The sequence below is a fragment of the Pagrus major genome, chromosome 16, assembly GCF_040436345.1.
Source record: "Pagrus major chromosome 16, Pma_NU_1.0".
Lineage (NCBI taxonomy): Eukaryota > Metazoa > Chordata > Actinopteri > Spariformes > Sparidae > Pagrus > Pagrus major.
The window spans coordinates 24,418,782-24,436,686 of record NC_133230.1 but is presented as its reverse complement, the minus strand read 5'-3'; the positions used below and the strand labels follow the sequence as shown (position 1 = coordinate 24,436,686).

Here is a 17,905-nt window from a genome sequence, read left to right as displayed (position 1 = left end):
GTACTTAATAATAAAACCTTATTTGCAACTTCACATCATACAAACGACCCACAACACCTTTTGGAAAGAAAGAATAAATATGAAAAAGAGGAACATGGTACTGGTGATTTTCCAATAGCCCAATTGTAGCAGCTGGGCTTTCATCTACCCATTTATTATGCTAATAAAGGAGAATTGTCTTTCACATCCCAGTTTGGTACATATTCAAGCATTCACATCAGGCCAGGTGTGCCTCCATTTGGCCATGCAAAGAGTCTACTGTCAGTGTTTGTGGAGTGTACTGACCGGGTTGTTGTCCAGTGTCCACAACAGGGAGTGTGAGTGTGCAGAGGTACCTTCTTTAATAATGTCACAATGAGCTAATGTAGTCTGAGCCTAACACCAGCTCTATAAGCTTTACACGGCTGGTAATAATGCCCACTATGAACACTATAAAGAATCTTTAGAGTAGCACGTGTTCATTACATATAGTTACATGGAATATTGATTTTTGCTATCAGCTGATATGCACCATGTTGTGTTGTGTTGAATCCCACTGAATGTTACAGGAAGCCAATCAGTATTCGGACTGAGCCGAGTTGAGAGGTGAAGAACTGCATGCTGCCTTTAACTCACTCCTAAAGTGCTTCTCTCATGCCCGAGACCATGCGGTGTCCATCAAGCCAAACTTGCCGTCCTGCCACCATCACTCCGGCAGCAACACGCTGTCTGTCTGGGTCTGCTTCTCTGCAGCTGATCGCCCATAGGCTTGGGTGCTACTAGAGGAGTCGGACCCCGGTGCTGGTCCTCGTCCGAGGCCTGGACAGGTCAGACTGAAGGTGGGTGTTGGGGAGCGGGAGCCCCCCGCGGTCAGCAGCGGGACATGCGCTTGCGGTACTGCTCCACCAGTGGGACCAGGCACTGAGGTGAACCGCTCTGCAGCAGGAAGGGGTGCTCCAGCAGGTCGGTGGCGCTGGCCCGCTCAAGGGGGTCCCGAGTCAGCATACGGTCCAGGAAGTCTTTTAGAACTGGGGAGACCTGGACCAAAGAGCATTAGGTGCATGTTAATTATAATTATTATGAAAGTAAAGTAACAAGTTGCACCAAAAAGCAGTGGAATTTAAAAGAAACATTGTCTTATTTATTTTTTTAGAAACTTGAAGTCACAACATCTCTTTCAAGATAGCATCTGTTTTACAACCATGCTAGCAACTCTGTGAAACGCAAACATCAATATGCTAACAGGCACGCGATGAAAATGTGAGGGTTGTTTCAGATATTGTTGTAAAAAATGTTGTATTAAGGTTGTCAAAAGTATCAATACTTCTATAAGTTTTCAATAACAAGTGTTTAGATGATACAATAACTGAATTTGACAGCCCTGAAAGTAAAAAAAGTTTTTAAAAAACTGATCTACAATAAGATTTTTAACACTGCACAGATAGTAACGTTATTACAAATGTGTTGGTATGTGTTCAGTGACTTGTTCTGTATCAGCACTGTGTGCAGGTTGTTAATTTTAAAATTTTTAAAAGATTTTGTGAGTTGCTGTTGAACAGCGTTAGACGGGAGCTAATTCTAAAGAATTATATCAAGTTAAGTCATTATTTTGTGTTATTTAGTTATCATTCAAGTAACTTGGTGTTTACTTCATCTTCATTTAAGTCCAAAGGGAGCCTACTCTGATTTTGCTTCACATTTAGATAACATTTAGACATTTAGATAATGTCAGTGGAAAAAAGTCCAACATATTTCATGCTATTAATAATTAACCCATAATCAATTGTTAGGGCAGCCGATCATCAACTAAAGAAATTGCTTCAAGTCTGCATTCAAGTATGTGGGAATGGCACTAGTTTTGCAAGTATTTAGTCATAAACCAAAGTATTGAACAAAGCAAAACATTGACCTGATGATGGCGCTAGAGGAAAACAGTTCATCCATAGGGTGGCATGAATGTCTGTTACAAATTTTATAGCAATCCAGCCAGTATCAGATATTTCAGTCTGGATCAAACTGGTGAACTAACACACCTACACTGCCATCTCTAGAGCCACGTTGCTAACAAGGATAAAAATGCTACACATATCACCTTTCAAGTCAAAACTATGTGAGTCTGTCTGTTCACGTACCTGGCTGACATTTCGTACAGTAGGTGCCAGCTCATCCCTCAGTCTCTTCATCGCTGCTACAGGGGTTTCACTGAAGTATGGGGGCTCTCCGTCCACCATCTCCACCACCATGATTCCCATCGACCAGACATCCACCTGGAACACCATCAAACAGTCAAATTACAGCATGTAACAGATCCTAAGGCACAGATTGCCACTGTTGGCATTTACGCTACGTGAGAGTGATCACCACTGTTACTCAGCGTGCGCGCATGTGAATTTGCGCCCCCTCACCTCAGTGCCATATGGTGATTTGGAGATAACCTCAGGAGCCATCCAATAGGGTGTCCCCACGAGAGACTTCCTCTTAGGGATGTCTTTGCTGATCTGAGCACAGAAGCCAAAGTCTGAAAGCTTGACCTGTGGGGAAAGAGAGAAAGATTGTACTATTGAGAAAGAAACAAAGAAATAAAGAGAGAAACAAAGAAAGAAAATATCATACCCTTCCGTCTAAAGTGAGTAGTATAGAGTCACTCTTGATGTCTCTGTGGATGACTCCCTGTGAATGAAGATAGGCCAGGGCTTGCAGAACAGCTTCACACACTGTGGCAATCTGCTCCTCACTCAGCCTGCAGGATAACACACAAGTACACAAACAGATTTTTACATTAACATTTCACACTTTTCCATTACTAGTTGCAACAAATCAACAGCTGAGAAAGCTGAAATTCAGTGATTCACTGCACATTAAAGGCAACGATAGGGAGTGCAAGGTTCAAAAAAACAACTCCCACACAGCAGAATGACCCACAAAATATGTTCAGTCCTCTGCAATGTTTATATTACTATGATATTTTACAAATGCAACATAAAGCAACAGCAAGCAAGGTCAGTGGCCCACTATAAACAAAGGTAACAGAAGGTAACTATTACCTAACAGTTGGCTGTATTATCCCACACATGATTCTCACCACATCGAAACACTATATTAGGAAACAAAAAAAACTTCCTGGATTAAATTAGGTTGTTTGTCTGCTTCTTAATTCAGAGAGACTTCAAAGTGGCTAAAAAAAGGAAAAAGGGTAAAAACAGAAGAAGCAAAGGACTCTTATTCTTGATTGTTCTGTCAATACACTGATTATCTCAGTTTTTGACAAACAGTGGCTGTGACAGCTGGCTCATTCTATATGTCATCTGGCTTGACAGAAATTGTTTCATCCCTTCGAGTCAAGAGATCTAACCTTGAGGTCATCCCATGGAGATCGAGCCAGCCAACTGTTAATAATATAAAATACATTGACAGCTAAAAGCAAACACACCCTGACAAAATTCATCTCCTTCCTGCCGGTCGATATGTTTTCCTTATATTTGATGTTTGGCTACTGGACAACGTGACAACATCAGTAAATCAAATTTTCAACCAAAATTGACTTTCCACATGGTATCCAAACATGCACATATTCGATTATGTGATTAAATTATTACTTTTCCCCAGAGAAGAGCAGTTGAATGACAGTCTTTGTGAGTCTTTTCGAGCTGTCCGTATCAACACTGATCACCCAGCTGTCGATACCACACTACCCCCTTGTGGTTGATTTCGTTATTAAAGATGATATCATAACTAAACAGAATGCACCAATGCAGCTTTCACAAGAGGGAACAAGATGATCTGTTGATGTGCTCGTACCTGGTTTCAGACACGATGTTAGTCAGCGCTCCACCCTGCAGGTACTCCATGATAACCCACAGCTCCTCCTCCACCAGGGCTGACTTGAACATCTCCACCACATTCCTGTGCTGATAGTCCCTCATGATGACCACCTGCAGCACAAAACATTCACAGTATAACAACGTATTTGTTAAGAGATGTTACCAGTAACGCCACCACATTTGGGTTTTCCAACGTTAAAAGGGTTCTCAAGCAATTCAGTGGTGCACTAAAGCTAGGGAGGGACAGTTTCAAAGAAGAATCGATGCTGCACAGGCCAAGACATCCTGACTTCTACTTCTTTAAATGGATCAGGCTCCATCTACGCAACTCAATAGTGTCTTTGATTAGAGATCCTGCTTGGTAAACACCCACCTCTTTCAGTGTCTCCAAGCCAAAGCCAAGATAACCCTCCGGAGCCACAGAAGATGTTATACAACTGTTTTTACAGGCTGAGCAGCACTCCCAATGATGAGCAAAATTAATTTCCTGTGCAAAATCAAAACAGTGCCCCCTTGGAAAATTATCAGTTGACCCTGGTGTATTTCCCGTATATGTGGCTAATATGACTCACTTTTATAGGTCATGCTAACTTTGCACAGGCCGCCTCTGTTGTAAAGATTCTGGGAAACAAGGATTCATGCAATGCTTTGCATTAACCACTACTACAGTTTTATATTAATCATATCAAATTCTTGTCTCCAAGTCTCACCCAGACTTTTGGTCATAATTTTGGACATAGGTGCATCCATTTAATAACTGCAGAGGGATCTACTGTATATCCAGGACAACTTTCTGGCTGAACCAAACCACCCTGGATATTCCATGCCAGTTTGTTTACATGTGTGAAATGATGCCCTCTAAGGAAACTCAAACGTTTTGTGTTTGCTTTCAGCTGGACTCGGAGACAAGAATTTGAAATGATTCATATAGAAATCTTGTTTATTTGGAAAGCTGTAGGACGCTCGTGTAGCTTGCCCAGATATATATTGTTTAGTGTGAGACCTCGTTTCCCAACAGTCATACTTTTGTAAAAGTAAAGACATCGTGCTAAAATATTACATTAGTAAAAGTGAAAGTCATTAGACACAGTTAATAGTCTAGTCTTAAAGTATTTAATATTAAGTGTGCTTGAATATCAAAAGTAATTTTCTGGCAATAAACGTACTTCAAGTAAAAGAAAAGTATATATATACTGTCATGGTTTGAGTTTTTGATTTAGTTATTTCCTGTTTTATTTTGTAGTTTCTGTGTCATGTTTTGCTTTTCACTTTTTTTCCTTTTCTCCTCTTCACCTGTGTTTCATTTGTTTATTAGTCCCTGTCTATTTAAGCCTGTTCATCTGTCCTGTTTCCCCATGTCAGTCCTGTGTCTCCTGTGTTCTTTGTCTTCCTGCCTGTGTTCCCGGTGCTTCTTTGGTTTGTACCTTTTTAGCTTTTGTATTTTTGTATACTTAATTCTCAGATTTGCCCCTGCCTGCTCCTTATGATTTTGTTGCCTTTTGTATTTGCATTTTGGAGTTTGGACTCTGGCCGATTAGTGTTTGTTTATGTTTTTATCTGATTGCCAATGCAATAAATTAATTTAAAAATGCACAACAGCATTGATGCAACATGCAATATGCAAAGCAACTTGAAACTAAAGTTATCACATAAATGTAATGAGGTAAAAAGTACAATGTTTGCCATAAAGTAGCAGAAAATTACCTCAAAATAGTTCTTAAGTACAGTACCTGAGTAAATGCACTTACATCACATTCCATCACTGACAATATCCAAATTTATGGGAAATATGCCAGATTGAAATAAACCAAATTATACTTTTAATGTCAGAACCTAAAGAACGACAAGTCTTAATCTTTAGATTTGTTGCTGTAAACTTGAATGCATTACTTGTTGGGGATTTGTGTTGCATTTGTTTGCGGGAATCACTCTGTACCAAGCCGGATACTCTACCTCGTTAAAGAGCAATTCTCTCCTCTGCTGCCGCCGCAGGTCCATCATCTTCACTGCCACCTGCCTGCCACTGTGCTTCTCCGTAGCGATACACACCACCCCCGTCGAGCCCTCCCCAATCTTTACAAAGTTCTCCAGGTAAGACCGTGGATCGCCTTTGTCTACTACCATCTGCAGTGCCGCCTTGAACTGTTCATGGGTGACTTTGGGGGGGTCTGGTGGTGGTCTGGGCGAAGGATGCTGTGGGGGTCTGAAGGCAGGGGAGCAGGTGCCTGGAGGACTGGTGGCGAGTGAGCCTGTAGGGGAGGGTCGAGGTTGGGAAGGGCTGTCCTGCCGGGGGTAGGGAGGATTCGGGCATCCAGAGTGTCTGAGGAAAGGGTCAGGCCCGTTCGGCCTCAGTCCCATGTTGGGAGACAGGCCCAGCGTGTAGCTAGCTGAGGAGCGAACAGTCCGCTGGGGCCTGATGCCGCCCACAAGAGGACTGCTGTTGCCAGTGGGCAGGAAGCCGGAGTGGTACCTCACTGCCGACTCTGCCTGCAAGATAAGAGAAAAAGGGTGAGGAACATTAGGGGAGGGAGCTGAAAGAGAGTTGGCCGCTTGCCTGGGGTTCGAGACCTGCGTTAAAAGTGAATGTAAATCAACCCACTCTGCATCCACTTCACCTGATATGACCCATGTAAAGATGTTGCTATATGGACCCAAGTGTCTCGCTAAGATCTTGCCAAACACACAATTTCTCAACTTTAACAACCCCACTGGCACTTTAAACACACATTTCATATTTAATGCTAGAGTTAAATAAAATACCCAACCCCAACTTTAATCACCTTTAGTGTAAAAGTCAGTTGATATGCAGCCTCGCTGAAGTTTCCACTACCTCAGCATGAATATGATCCCCTATCAATTCCTGACAAAAAACTTTAAAAAATGTAATGGATTCAGAGCTCATGCAAAAACATGCAGTGTACTAATAATATGATGTACATAATGTTAGCAGAAGTATGCATATATTGTATATTCTGCGAATGATGCATAATGAAACTGCACACTGTAGTGCCAGGCTTACTTTCAGGTCATAGGAGGAGAACGGCCGCCCGGGGCTATTCTGTGGGTGCATGTACATCGGTAGGTTGGGTCGGAGCTCCGTGGTGACCGTCGTTTGATCTCCATGAGGCTGCTGTATAGTCATTGCTGGGCTGTAAAAGCAAGCTATAGGTCTCTGACTTGGAGGCATTCCCCTGGGCAGCTGGAAATCTCTCTTCCATATCACTCTCTCCTGAGGGCTGCCCACCTCACCACTCATATAAGCCCCGTGACTTAGCATCGGGATGTTCTGGGACTGAGGCGGTTGCGATGGTCCCTCCTGGGAGCTGATGCTGACTTCATAGGTAGACTTGGCTTTTGGCAGGATCCCATTGGGCTGCAGAGTGATGCTCTTCTTCATGCCCAAGTAGGGCGTGTTGGTCTCGCTGTGGATGTTCCTGGCCCTGTCCCTCCAGTCGTCTTGACCCGCATCCTCGTCGTCTTCGTCATCCTGCGTCAGGCCTTCGTACTGGTAAGGGTCTCCCTCGTTCACTTCCCCCAGCCTTCCCAAAGACTGAGCCCTCTTCCTGGCTGAGGGGCTGCTCTTCCTCAAAGAGTTGGAGCTGGTCACAGACAGGCGGCTCATGTCATTGATCATGGCTGTGATGTAGTCTCCGTGACCAATCATGCTCCCACGCACAATAGTCTGAAAAAGGAAGAAGGGTTCATCTTTATCACTGTGTGCATGCCACGATCACATTATAGAAAGATTCCAGAGTGAAAGGAATAATGAGGGTGACATAACCATTGCTCAGAGGCGAGTTAAATTTAGACTTGAGAATCTGTAAAGGACATCTTTGTCATTCTTCAAAGACACCGACTTAAATCATTTCCCTGGTGGCTCCTTTTGACAATACACTGACAAATATACCAAATGTTTCAAGAGACACGCTACAAATATAGAGCCTCTGCAACTATTAATATGTTACAATTATCAGATACTAAAGTTAACTGCTCCTATGACCTTTCAGATGCTATGCATAGAGGCATTCAAAAGCAAAGGCCGAAACTGGCCCTGACAGAAAATGATCAAACTTAAGATCTTTTTTAGCCAGAATATTGTTACTGTAGTAACAGACTGCATGGTGGCTCATTAGTCCCTCTCAGGGTAGAGTCATGTTCAGTTCACAGCCAGTCAACAGCCTCTCCTGTTTCCCTGGGTCGGTGCCATTACATCTGCACAGGGGGTAGAGGTCAGATGACACTCCATCTACTGTAGCACCTCTGAGAGAGGACACATTGGCAAGCGATAATGGCCTTGGTGAGACATCCCATTTTAGAAGATGCTTTAATAACAGTTTGAAATAGACTTTTTGTTTTTTCCAGATATCAATTCACAATTTTCTCTTTTTGTGTTCAAATCAGAGCAGTAATCTGAAATGAACAGCTTTTTGCATTTGGAAGTTGACAGTCATCTTGATGACACGATTGAAACCATAAACCTCGAATAACTTCTGCACCATTTCTCATTCAGGTACGGGAGGAGAAAAATGCTCTAGCTTGTTTTTATTTCTTTAAACCAATCACAAATGTCTCTGGTAGCGCTAAGGCCAGGATGGATAGTGAAAATCTGGTGGGACATCAGGACATATATCAGGGCAAAACAGCACTTTGATAACTCATTAGCTAAGGTTAGCATTTAACCACTTCCTAGCTAACATAATCACTTGATTCCATCCAGTATGTTTCACCTCCAGGCTTAAAAAATTGTGTCCAAGATGTGTTGGACTTTAGCTAACACAATGCTGACATGATGGTTCTCATATTGATCAGCACAAATCACATCAGCACATTAATGAAATGTTGTTGTTTTCTCAATTTCTTTTCTGTAGGGTCATAAACAGCATCGACAGAGCACTCGGTGAAGCGTAGATATCCTTAGATTTGCAGCCTTTATCACTCACTGGCATTTCCTTTGCTGTACCTGCACTTTTTATCCCTTCTGCTTGACATCTGTGGGAAGGCACCATGGACTGTTATTAATTGCCTGTGTGGAGTAATAAATCTTGTGGCCCCTCTGAGCATTCAACATTGTACAGTCAGTGTACACAGCAGGGTCATTAGCCAAGCCCCATGATAGATAAGAAAGCAAAAAGACGGGGAGGGGAGCAAGGCCTTCCTTTCACCACGTCATCAGAGGATTATGGCATTTTCTGAGACAGCAGAATCCCTCTGCAGCACTGAAGGACTCTTCTGCATCAATAAAACTAGCAGCATATGTTTATGCATCAGTCTCTCTGAGATTAAAAAGCTAAACATCGAGAAGGACAAGTCATCATGACAGCTTAATGAGGATCTGGTTGAACAGTAATAGTGATCAGTTCAAAGTAAGGTCAGTGGATCAATAGAGTTCAAGGGAAGGTGGGGTGTACCTTCTTTGGCCTCAGCTCCACCTCCGTGATCCTGGAAGGGTCTACCATGGGTTTGGGCCTGCGCAGGTTCTCTATCAGGCTTTGCCATTGTGTTGGCAGGCCCACGAAGCAGCCGTGCTTGGCGTCGAAGGAGGTGTGGACACGATGTTCAAAGTTCTTTGGCGCTGATATCTCAGGCCTCTTCTTTTTCTTCTTGCGAAACATCCTCAGGTCCACGAGGGCGACAGCTTGGCCTCTTCAAAATGTCCCTGTAGAGAAAAGTATTGAGACTTTAATAAACTGCACTCGATATTACACACAGCACATGTTCAAGGAACCGTAATCTTGTCATTTGAATATAAGCAAATCTCTTCTGCTGCGGTGATCAAAAAGATGTTCTCTGACCAGGTGTATTCAAATAAAATCTGACAACAGATGATCCTTCCACGTGGGAGAAAATATTCAAACGGCTCATCTAAAAAGCTGTTCCATGTCTGGGATATGTGTGTGTCCCACGCTGCCTTGCTGGCTGTCACGAGCTTGTGCCTGTGAGAATGGCTCCAAGGAGAGTGGATGGATTTGTAAGCACATGTGTAATGAAGGATATCTGGTCAATTAAGGCTTATTCATTCTCTGTGCCATTTTACTGATGAGCACGCGGCCGTGCTGGCCAGCGCCCACAGGCTTTCAGTGCATTAGCAGGACAAGGAGTACAACACACAGACACACACTCATGCACACACACATCTACACAAACACAAATATACTGTTGCAGGATATCCTTCATGAACCCTTCATAACCCATCCTAATTAGTAGCTTGTGTGCCCTTGATTGCAGGGAGGGCTAACCACTTAATCCTTGGATGGATGGTCCTGAATTGGAGCCACTAACTCGGGTCAACCGTATGTTAAGCTTTATTTTTTTGTTCAAGTGTAGGGACATAATTAAATACATTTTATACATCTCATTTCCTCATCTGCACAGCTGTACTGGGAGATAATCACTCAAATTTAAGTCCCATGATTAGTATTAATACTGTTTCGTGTAGCTCACAGTATGGAGGACGTTTCAGTTAGCCACGCTAGCAGCCAGGCTCAAGGGATTGCAGTGCTGGTCTGTTGGTTGTTCCATGACAGGACATGAGAGGAGACGACAAGTGATGTAATAAGCTGTACTCAATGACATGGAATAAACACGCTGCCGCCATGCATATTTCATGCCAGTGGTCTGGTAAATCATGCACAACAAAGTGCTTGGAATATAAGGGATGTTGGAGAACAGCACACATCTACTGCCTCTGTAAAGTCATCCGTTGTGTAAGTGTGGCTACAGCTTTGAGCAGAAGTTTTGCTGTTTTTGCTCGGGATGGCGATGTCAGACAGTTGGGTCACCTCTTAAGTCCAGACTGAAAAATCTTGACGACCATCACCCTTTGTGGTGCAGTAGCCGTAACTACATAGCAGAAGTTAGCATTTACTCTAGTGATGTGCTGCCCCCTGTTTGTTCTGGGTATGAACTTTTAACTTATACCAACAAGTACTGTACATCAAAGTGGCTGACTGTAGTTGGAGGCGCCCTACCTGCTAATTTTCAATTAACAGCATGCTAACACTTAAGTTCAAAGCACCACTGTGCCTTCGTATAGTCTCACATAGCCACTAGCCTGATGTATGTGACTAGTGCAGAGGCCTACAAGATGCCCCTAGAATATCAGATATAATCTCCCATCATGCACTGTGAAATGGTGGGAGTTGAGGAAATGAGTTTTGCAGTCGCACGCAGCACAGCAGGCGATCACGCTAGCAGCCTCGCCTCTCTCCACCTCCGTCCTCAGACCAGCATGGCTCTAATCGGCATCAGTGACACCTGTTACGAGGAGCTGTATCAGTGACTACCCCACGCCACTCCCCCCGCCGCATCACCAGAAGGTAGAAGGAGGTCAGGCCCCCTGGTCACATCAGCTAAAACCCGCCTCATTACAGGAAGGCGGGTTAAGGACGACAGAGAGGGGGGGGGGTGCCGCCCTCAAAGGATAATTCAATCACAAGGCTAATATGCTAAGTGTTGCATAAGCGCATCACTCTGTGCTCTCCCTATGTACATAATGTGGTGCTGGAAAGGACTTTAATTCTATCTGACAGGGACATTATGGTGTGAGGGCTCTCAGGAGGTGGGGAGAGAGGAGTTGGGGCCAAGATTACAGTCAGACCCGGATGCATTGGAGAGACAGGGACCCAGTTTCCTTCCCTAAGACACAGAAAGGCTTTTAACCACCAAATGTGGCTGCTTTTTGGATAACCAACGCCTGAGAAAACAAAGCTGCAAAACACAAGATTGCTATCTATGTTTTTTTCTTATTTCTTTTTTTCCGCTTCCTAAGAGACTATCTGCTTATATAGCTATTCGACGTGCAGATGTTGGCATCGCCTAAACAAATATTTACACATAGCGCTCATGTATCCTTTTACAAGCAGATCAATCAATATTTACTCATGAGTCAAATGCAAACTGCTACAGTCCTCCGCTGCCAGCAATAATAGGGTGATACAGGCGCAAATAGGATGGCTTTGTGCGGGACTTTATCAAAATTCCTCAGAGAGCAGAACATATCACAGTATTCATTATTCATTCTCGAACACTGTTCCCCCTTTGAAGACTCAAACTAACCAGTGTTACATTAAAGGCATGTAGAAACACACACACAAACACTTGGTTCACGCCGGGGCTAAATGAGGTATACAGTTGATGCAATTATTGAGTTACAAGCTTTGATCACATGCAACTGGCCTTATATTGACCTCTCTGACTCCGCCAAGCTTATGACTGTCTTGATAACAATATGCTATTGATTTCCAAGACCCCTCACATAATACGTATGCACGGAGCTGAACTTGCACAGCGCATAATCATGCTTTCTGGTCACATCCCCCCTAAACTGCAGGGACTTGACCCTATGCCTCAGTGGCTTGTCTTGAATCTATCAAAGTGCTGAGGCAAAACTAAGCCAGCCGCTGTCAGGGAATATGAAGAGCCAAAGAGGATGAGGTCACTTCGATATTGTGCTACATTAGGTGTTATTTCTACAACCGTGAGCAGGAGCAAAAAATAATTAAATCGATCCAAATGCATGACCTGCAAATCCACAAATCACGTCACCGGGAAATAAAATCTCGCTCACCGAAAATCACATGAGCATAAAGCTGTTTGTGGCAAGTCGGCTTGTGAAGTCTGACTCAACACAAACCTTTTAAAAAAGGATGATGGAGCGTGCAAATGGTGTAAAACATGCATCCCATTTTCTCTGCAGAATCAACACTTAATCACAGCGATACTCCAGCCTTACCCCCACACAACTGAACAGAGAGTCTTCACCTGGGTCTCTCATGCCACGCAGAAATGCAACCAGGCAATCCATATGTTTTCCACCGACAACATGACAGAAGAGGAGAGGGCATGCTCGAATTCCTCTCATGTTCAAATCACCCCGAGCAGGAGTTGTGGATGAGTGGGAGGGGATCGGGAGATAAGAGAGATATTGGATTTGCTCGATGTTAGTGCTCCGAGCTCTGTTGAATGATTTTTTTTTTCTATTTGCCCTGATTTCTGCTTCTATCTTTTTGTGTTGGCATGCATGCAGAAATGTAGTTAGAGCGCAGGTGACTGTGCTCGCAGGATTAGTATGGTGTTCAGTCCTTCACTGATCTAATTTTAGGACACATCATGCCCCCCCCCCCCCGCCTCCTCCCTTCCTCTCTAGCACCAGACACGTGTTTATTTTGTACAGGATTCATGTCAAATAGTGAGGTGAGGGTGGGAGACGATGGAGATGAGGTAATCCTCTTTCTGTGTTTGTCAATGCACGTAGAGTCATAATCCAGCTATACTGAATTACAGGAGCTACATCCATTTCATAGTGGCATAGATAGCATCAAGGTCTTAACTGCTGTTTTTGGACTCTGCAGTGCAGTGTGGGGGGCTTAGAGATTGCTCTTCTATCAGCTTCATTATGATGACCGTTCTGCCCTTTGAGTGTAATGAGACTGCCTCACTGGGGGGGTGGTGGTGAGGGGGGTGGTGTCTTGGTTGGTCATCTCTTCCTTGTGCTGTGTGTGTAAAACACACACGCAAGCACACACGCGCGCCATCTGAGGACATGAAAAAGGTACACGAGCGCCCGACGTGACCGGACAGTACAATAGCAGTGTTTATGATTTAAGTTGATGTCTGCTTTCTCTTTGAAGTCACCTCTGCAGACACAGAAGGACTGTCAATAGGAGACGACAAGTGATGTCATGAAATGTGTTCAATGACATGGAATAACACGTAGCTGTCATGCATATTTCATGGTAGTGGTCTGATATATCATTGTGCACGACAAAGTGCCCAGAATATAAGGAGGGTTGGAGAACGGCGACATCTGCTGTGTCTGTGAAGACACCCATCGTGCAAATGTGGCTACAGCTATGTCAATAGCCTTTGGTAGGTAGGTTGGTGGGTCAGTTAGTTGGTTCACCACTTTGGCCCAGACTGAAATATCTCAAAATCTATGGGATGGACTTCCATGAAATTTTGTACGACATTCATGGTCCCCAGAAGATGAAGCTAGGGACATTTCTACAATACGTGTCATATCACGTTGATATTACATATTTAGGCATGACTTTTGTAGCAGGAGGTGGAGGGTATGGTGGTGGAATGAGAAGGCTGCCTAGACAGTGACTGCAGTTTAAGACTGTATTTCAACATTTGTTTTGTCATTTTTGTGTCAAACCACTGGATATTTTTCAGGAGACCTTGGGACGATTTCCAGATGTGTTTTCGGTGACAAAAAAACAGATATTTTTGGCAGGAAGTCAGGACATTTCCAGCTGTGTTTGTGGTGACCAAAGCAGGTATTTGAAGTTAAAACATGATGTTTTCCTAACCCTAGCTAAGTGTTTTTTGTGCCCAAACCTAACCAGAGTATGAGCACAGAGTTGCCTCGACATAAAATTGAAACCTAAAGAAATGTAAACTTGCAACATAAAGATATGTAAAGTTTCAACATATCTGTGGTTTGCAGAAATGTACATTGTCATCATTTATTCTTCTGATCACTAGCATGTATACCTTTTAGTGAAATGTCTCACTATTGAATGGATCGCCTCGGAATTCGGTACACACATTTCATGTGTCTCTTAGGGTGAAATATATTGATTTTGGTGATACCCTGACTTTTCATCTATCGCTACCATCAGGTCCAAATTTCAATTTGTCTTTATGACCACTGTGTTTTCTGCTATTTAGCATTCTAACACGCTCAACTAAGATGGTGATCAGTATAAACATTATAACTGCTTAGCATCAGCAAGTTATTGTGCACTGTTGGTGTGCATGTTAGCAGGCTGATGTTAGCATTTAGCTCAAAGCACCACTGTGCCTTACAGGGCCAGTGTGTAGGATTTAGAGGCATCTAACGTTGACGTTCAACCTACTGAACTCCTCTCCCCTTACACGCCCTATGGTGGCTGCTGAAAACACAAAAAACATAGAGCCAGGGTTTGGTTTGTCCATTCAGGGCTACTGTAGAAGCATGGACTATGTGGGAGAGGACCTGCTCCCTCTGTAGGTTCAAAAAGGCTCATTCTAAGGAAACGAAAACACAATTCTTAGTTTCAGTGATAATGGAAACATAATTTTAAATATTAAATTCCATTTCTGCCTCTAAGTCTCCTTCAATCCTACACACTGGATGTTTAAGTAAAGCCTCACTGAGCTGTTAGCATAGATGTTGGTTCTTATTCTTGTTAATTGATTTATAGGTTAATTATAATTAAAATTGATTCTCAAAATAATAAAATTGAACTATTCCCCTTCACCTGACATTGCCCTGATAATAAGTGATGACAGCCTCACAGAGCTGTAAGCATGGCTTGTTTAAAAATGTATCATTTAAAATTGAATTATCCGAAAATAGAGGATGGGCATGAAATCGAAGGAAGGCTCGGGAGCAAAGAGAAAAGTACAGGGTGAAGATGTGTGCCATTTTTTTCCAAAGTGGTCAAACAACTTTCTCAGTCCTCGATGTATTTGTATCGCTAATAAAAGCTCCACTCAGGGGTAAGGACACAATGTGGAGCACATGCAAGGGCAAGTGAGGTGAATGTTATGGACTAGTTTCAGGATAAGAAGTGAAGTATCAGACAAAGTAAAGGTGCAGAGAGCGTGCAAATTATGCTAAAAAAGACAAGGCAAATCATATTCAGTGAAGCAGCCAATTACATCCATATTCTGCGCTTACACTGAGTTTGTAAAATAGGACATTAAGCATGGATGACCCACATTTTAACAGAAGACTTCATTGATGTTGACATATCTTGGGGTATTTAAAATGTCACATAACTTGCAGCGATGCGTCATGTGTAAAATTCCCCTCAAACCTTTTTATTAAGCTGTGCATGTCAGATGTCACAGAGCACTGCGATTCTGAGAAAGTGGAAAATGAGAGAGCTTGTCTGTCACTTTCTCATGTGCTGAATGAGTAAGAAAAGGCCCCGGGATCTGAAGCAAATATGGTGAAACACGATGTCCGTGCCCAACAACGTGGGCTGTCAGTTCTTCAAGGGCAAACATCTGCGCAGGAGTGCACATCAGTCCTGTGTTAATATTGACAGGAGGAAACAAGAAATGAGAGGTCGAGACGGCGGGAGGAGAAAAGAGCGGGGGAGGAGAGGAGAGTCTGTACACTCAGATGTAGTGACAGAAAAAGAGATGGAGAAGATGAAAGGGAAGAAAGCGAGAGCACAGACAGAGAAAAGAATAAGAACGGGCACAAATTTAAAGTGTCAGCGCCCCAAAAATTAGTGTTCACATGTTTTTCTGTCTGAAGATGTACTGTTGTAAAGATGTAACCTCTTTTCCCCATCATCCTGAGCAGCTTTGTTTGCAGTAAACAAGCCTCGGCAAAGGGGATTTGAGGACATCAACGCAGCGCATACATCATTCCGTCATCTGACATATTGGCACCGATTCTCCCGGATGAGAAAATGGACAAGAAAAGCAGTTTGTTCTCGCCCTGAAGTGACGACTGTGGACATAAATGCACAGTAAAAGCTATAGTTTCTATCTACTCCTAACACCTTCACATAATGACATTGTAAAAGCAACACTTCTAGCATCCTGGGGCTTTTATGGGATGTTCTATTGATGCTGACACATCACTAGGAAAACACACTCTTAACTCAGGAAGTATGCAGTGTAACAATATGTATACTAAGGGCTGGAGTCAGGAGAGTTGGGAAATGCAGCACTGACCAACACTCTGTTTAATTAAAGATCCTCTTGGCTCTCGCAAGTGCTTTGAACAATTTGACGCTGTGCTGATAGAGACATATGATCAGCCTGGACCAATGGTACGAGCCCAACTCTTCTCTCTTGGGTCTAATTTATTGATGCGCCGGGCCTCAGTGCAAGCTTTACTGTACGCTCATGTGCTTATGAAAGCTTTGATTTATATTTTTTTTAGCCCAGGCCTCAGCGTGTCTCTCCCAGGGACAAAGCGCCAACCATTTTTAACCTCAGCTTTCTTCACAGTATCAATCTGCACCGACTCTGCTGCCCTCCTCTGTCACCCAGCATGGGTGCTGTTCCAGCCCGGAGAGGGGAATCATGGCACGCTGTCCCAATTTGGACTCAGAGCCTGTTTTAATCCTTAGTGCTTGACGTCTCGTGGCCGGTGGCAACGCTAAGCTGGTAATGCACGCTGTCCCTCCCTCCTTCGGCTGACATGAACATGACACGAGCATTCCTGAAAACAATCACAAAAACAGCGGGGGGCACATGAAAATGATGTGCCACCTACACTTGCGTGCTGTGTCTGAGGTCCCCTATCACTTCCTGTCCTGTCAGCGTCCCCAGTACATGTACAAGGGTCTGTGCTGCCAGTTTGTGTTGAGCGCGAGAGCAAGATGGGCGACACGAGGCGGCCTAAAAAAGAAAAAGGACGACTTCAGAAGACGCGCACATCATCCTCAGTGGAGCAGATGTCCAGCTGTGTGTGTGTCTGTGTGTATTAGCGTGGGTGCATGCACCAAAGAGACCTTCTCTGTCACCTCCTCTACCCTTTACTCTGCTCCTCCTTGAATATCAATGAGTATCTTGAGACACAAACACATGGTAGCTTAAGAATTGCCTCACTTACATCATCATCATCATCATATTCTTGGTCATCATCACGCTTCTGTTCGATCTGATCTTAAGTGTCGATCCCTTATGGCTTGATGACATCAGGTGCAGTCACAACTCTTAAGCAAGTGCATGAATGTTGTGATTGTGCCAATGAAAATGAGTGTGAAAACTAAAATCCATACACTTCTTTAAAACACCTAAGCTTGAATTGATTTGGGATTTAGCATCTAACAGAGAGACTAATAGAGAGACAATACAGACCTGTTTTCAACAATATAGAGCAAATCACTTGTGTCTTAATGTTTAAAATTCAGAGTCAAACAGAGCACAGTTCAAACATTGCCTCCCACGCATTATGCAAGTGCTCGTACAACAGGTTCTCCAATGATTACATTTACCGAGTAAATGTTGTTACAAAAATATGTCACATGTCAGTCTCCTCTCCTGTGACTGTTTTTCCCACAGCATCCCTCAGCTGGAGTGTGTTGCAGCTCCAATCCTCACACACTGGTAGGACCAGAAAGATCACCTGAGAACTCAGCCTACACACA

The 17,905-nt window shown here is 43.5% G+C and overlaps 1 protein-coding gene across 1 annotated transcript; it reads right to left on the bottom strand.

Annotated features, from left to right (window-relative positions):
- Positions 1-849: 849 nt before the first annotated feature.
- LOC141011006 (serine/threonine-protein kinase PAK 6) lies at positions 850-9,412 on the bottom strand. The gene is made up of 8 exons (XM_073484196.1): positions 9,209-9,412; positions 6,820-7,482; positions 5,754-6,287; positions 3,778-3,911; positions 2,593-2,719; positions 2,385-2,510; positions 2,112-2,246; positions 850-1,017 (listed from the first exon to the last, which is right to left on the bottom strand). Exons 1-8 carry the CDS (start codon positions 9,410-9,412, stop codon positions 850-852), a joined length of 2,091 nt encoding a protein of 696 aa, XP_073340297.1.
- Positions 9,413-17,905: the final 8,493 nt, after the last annotated feature.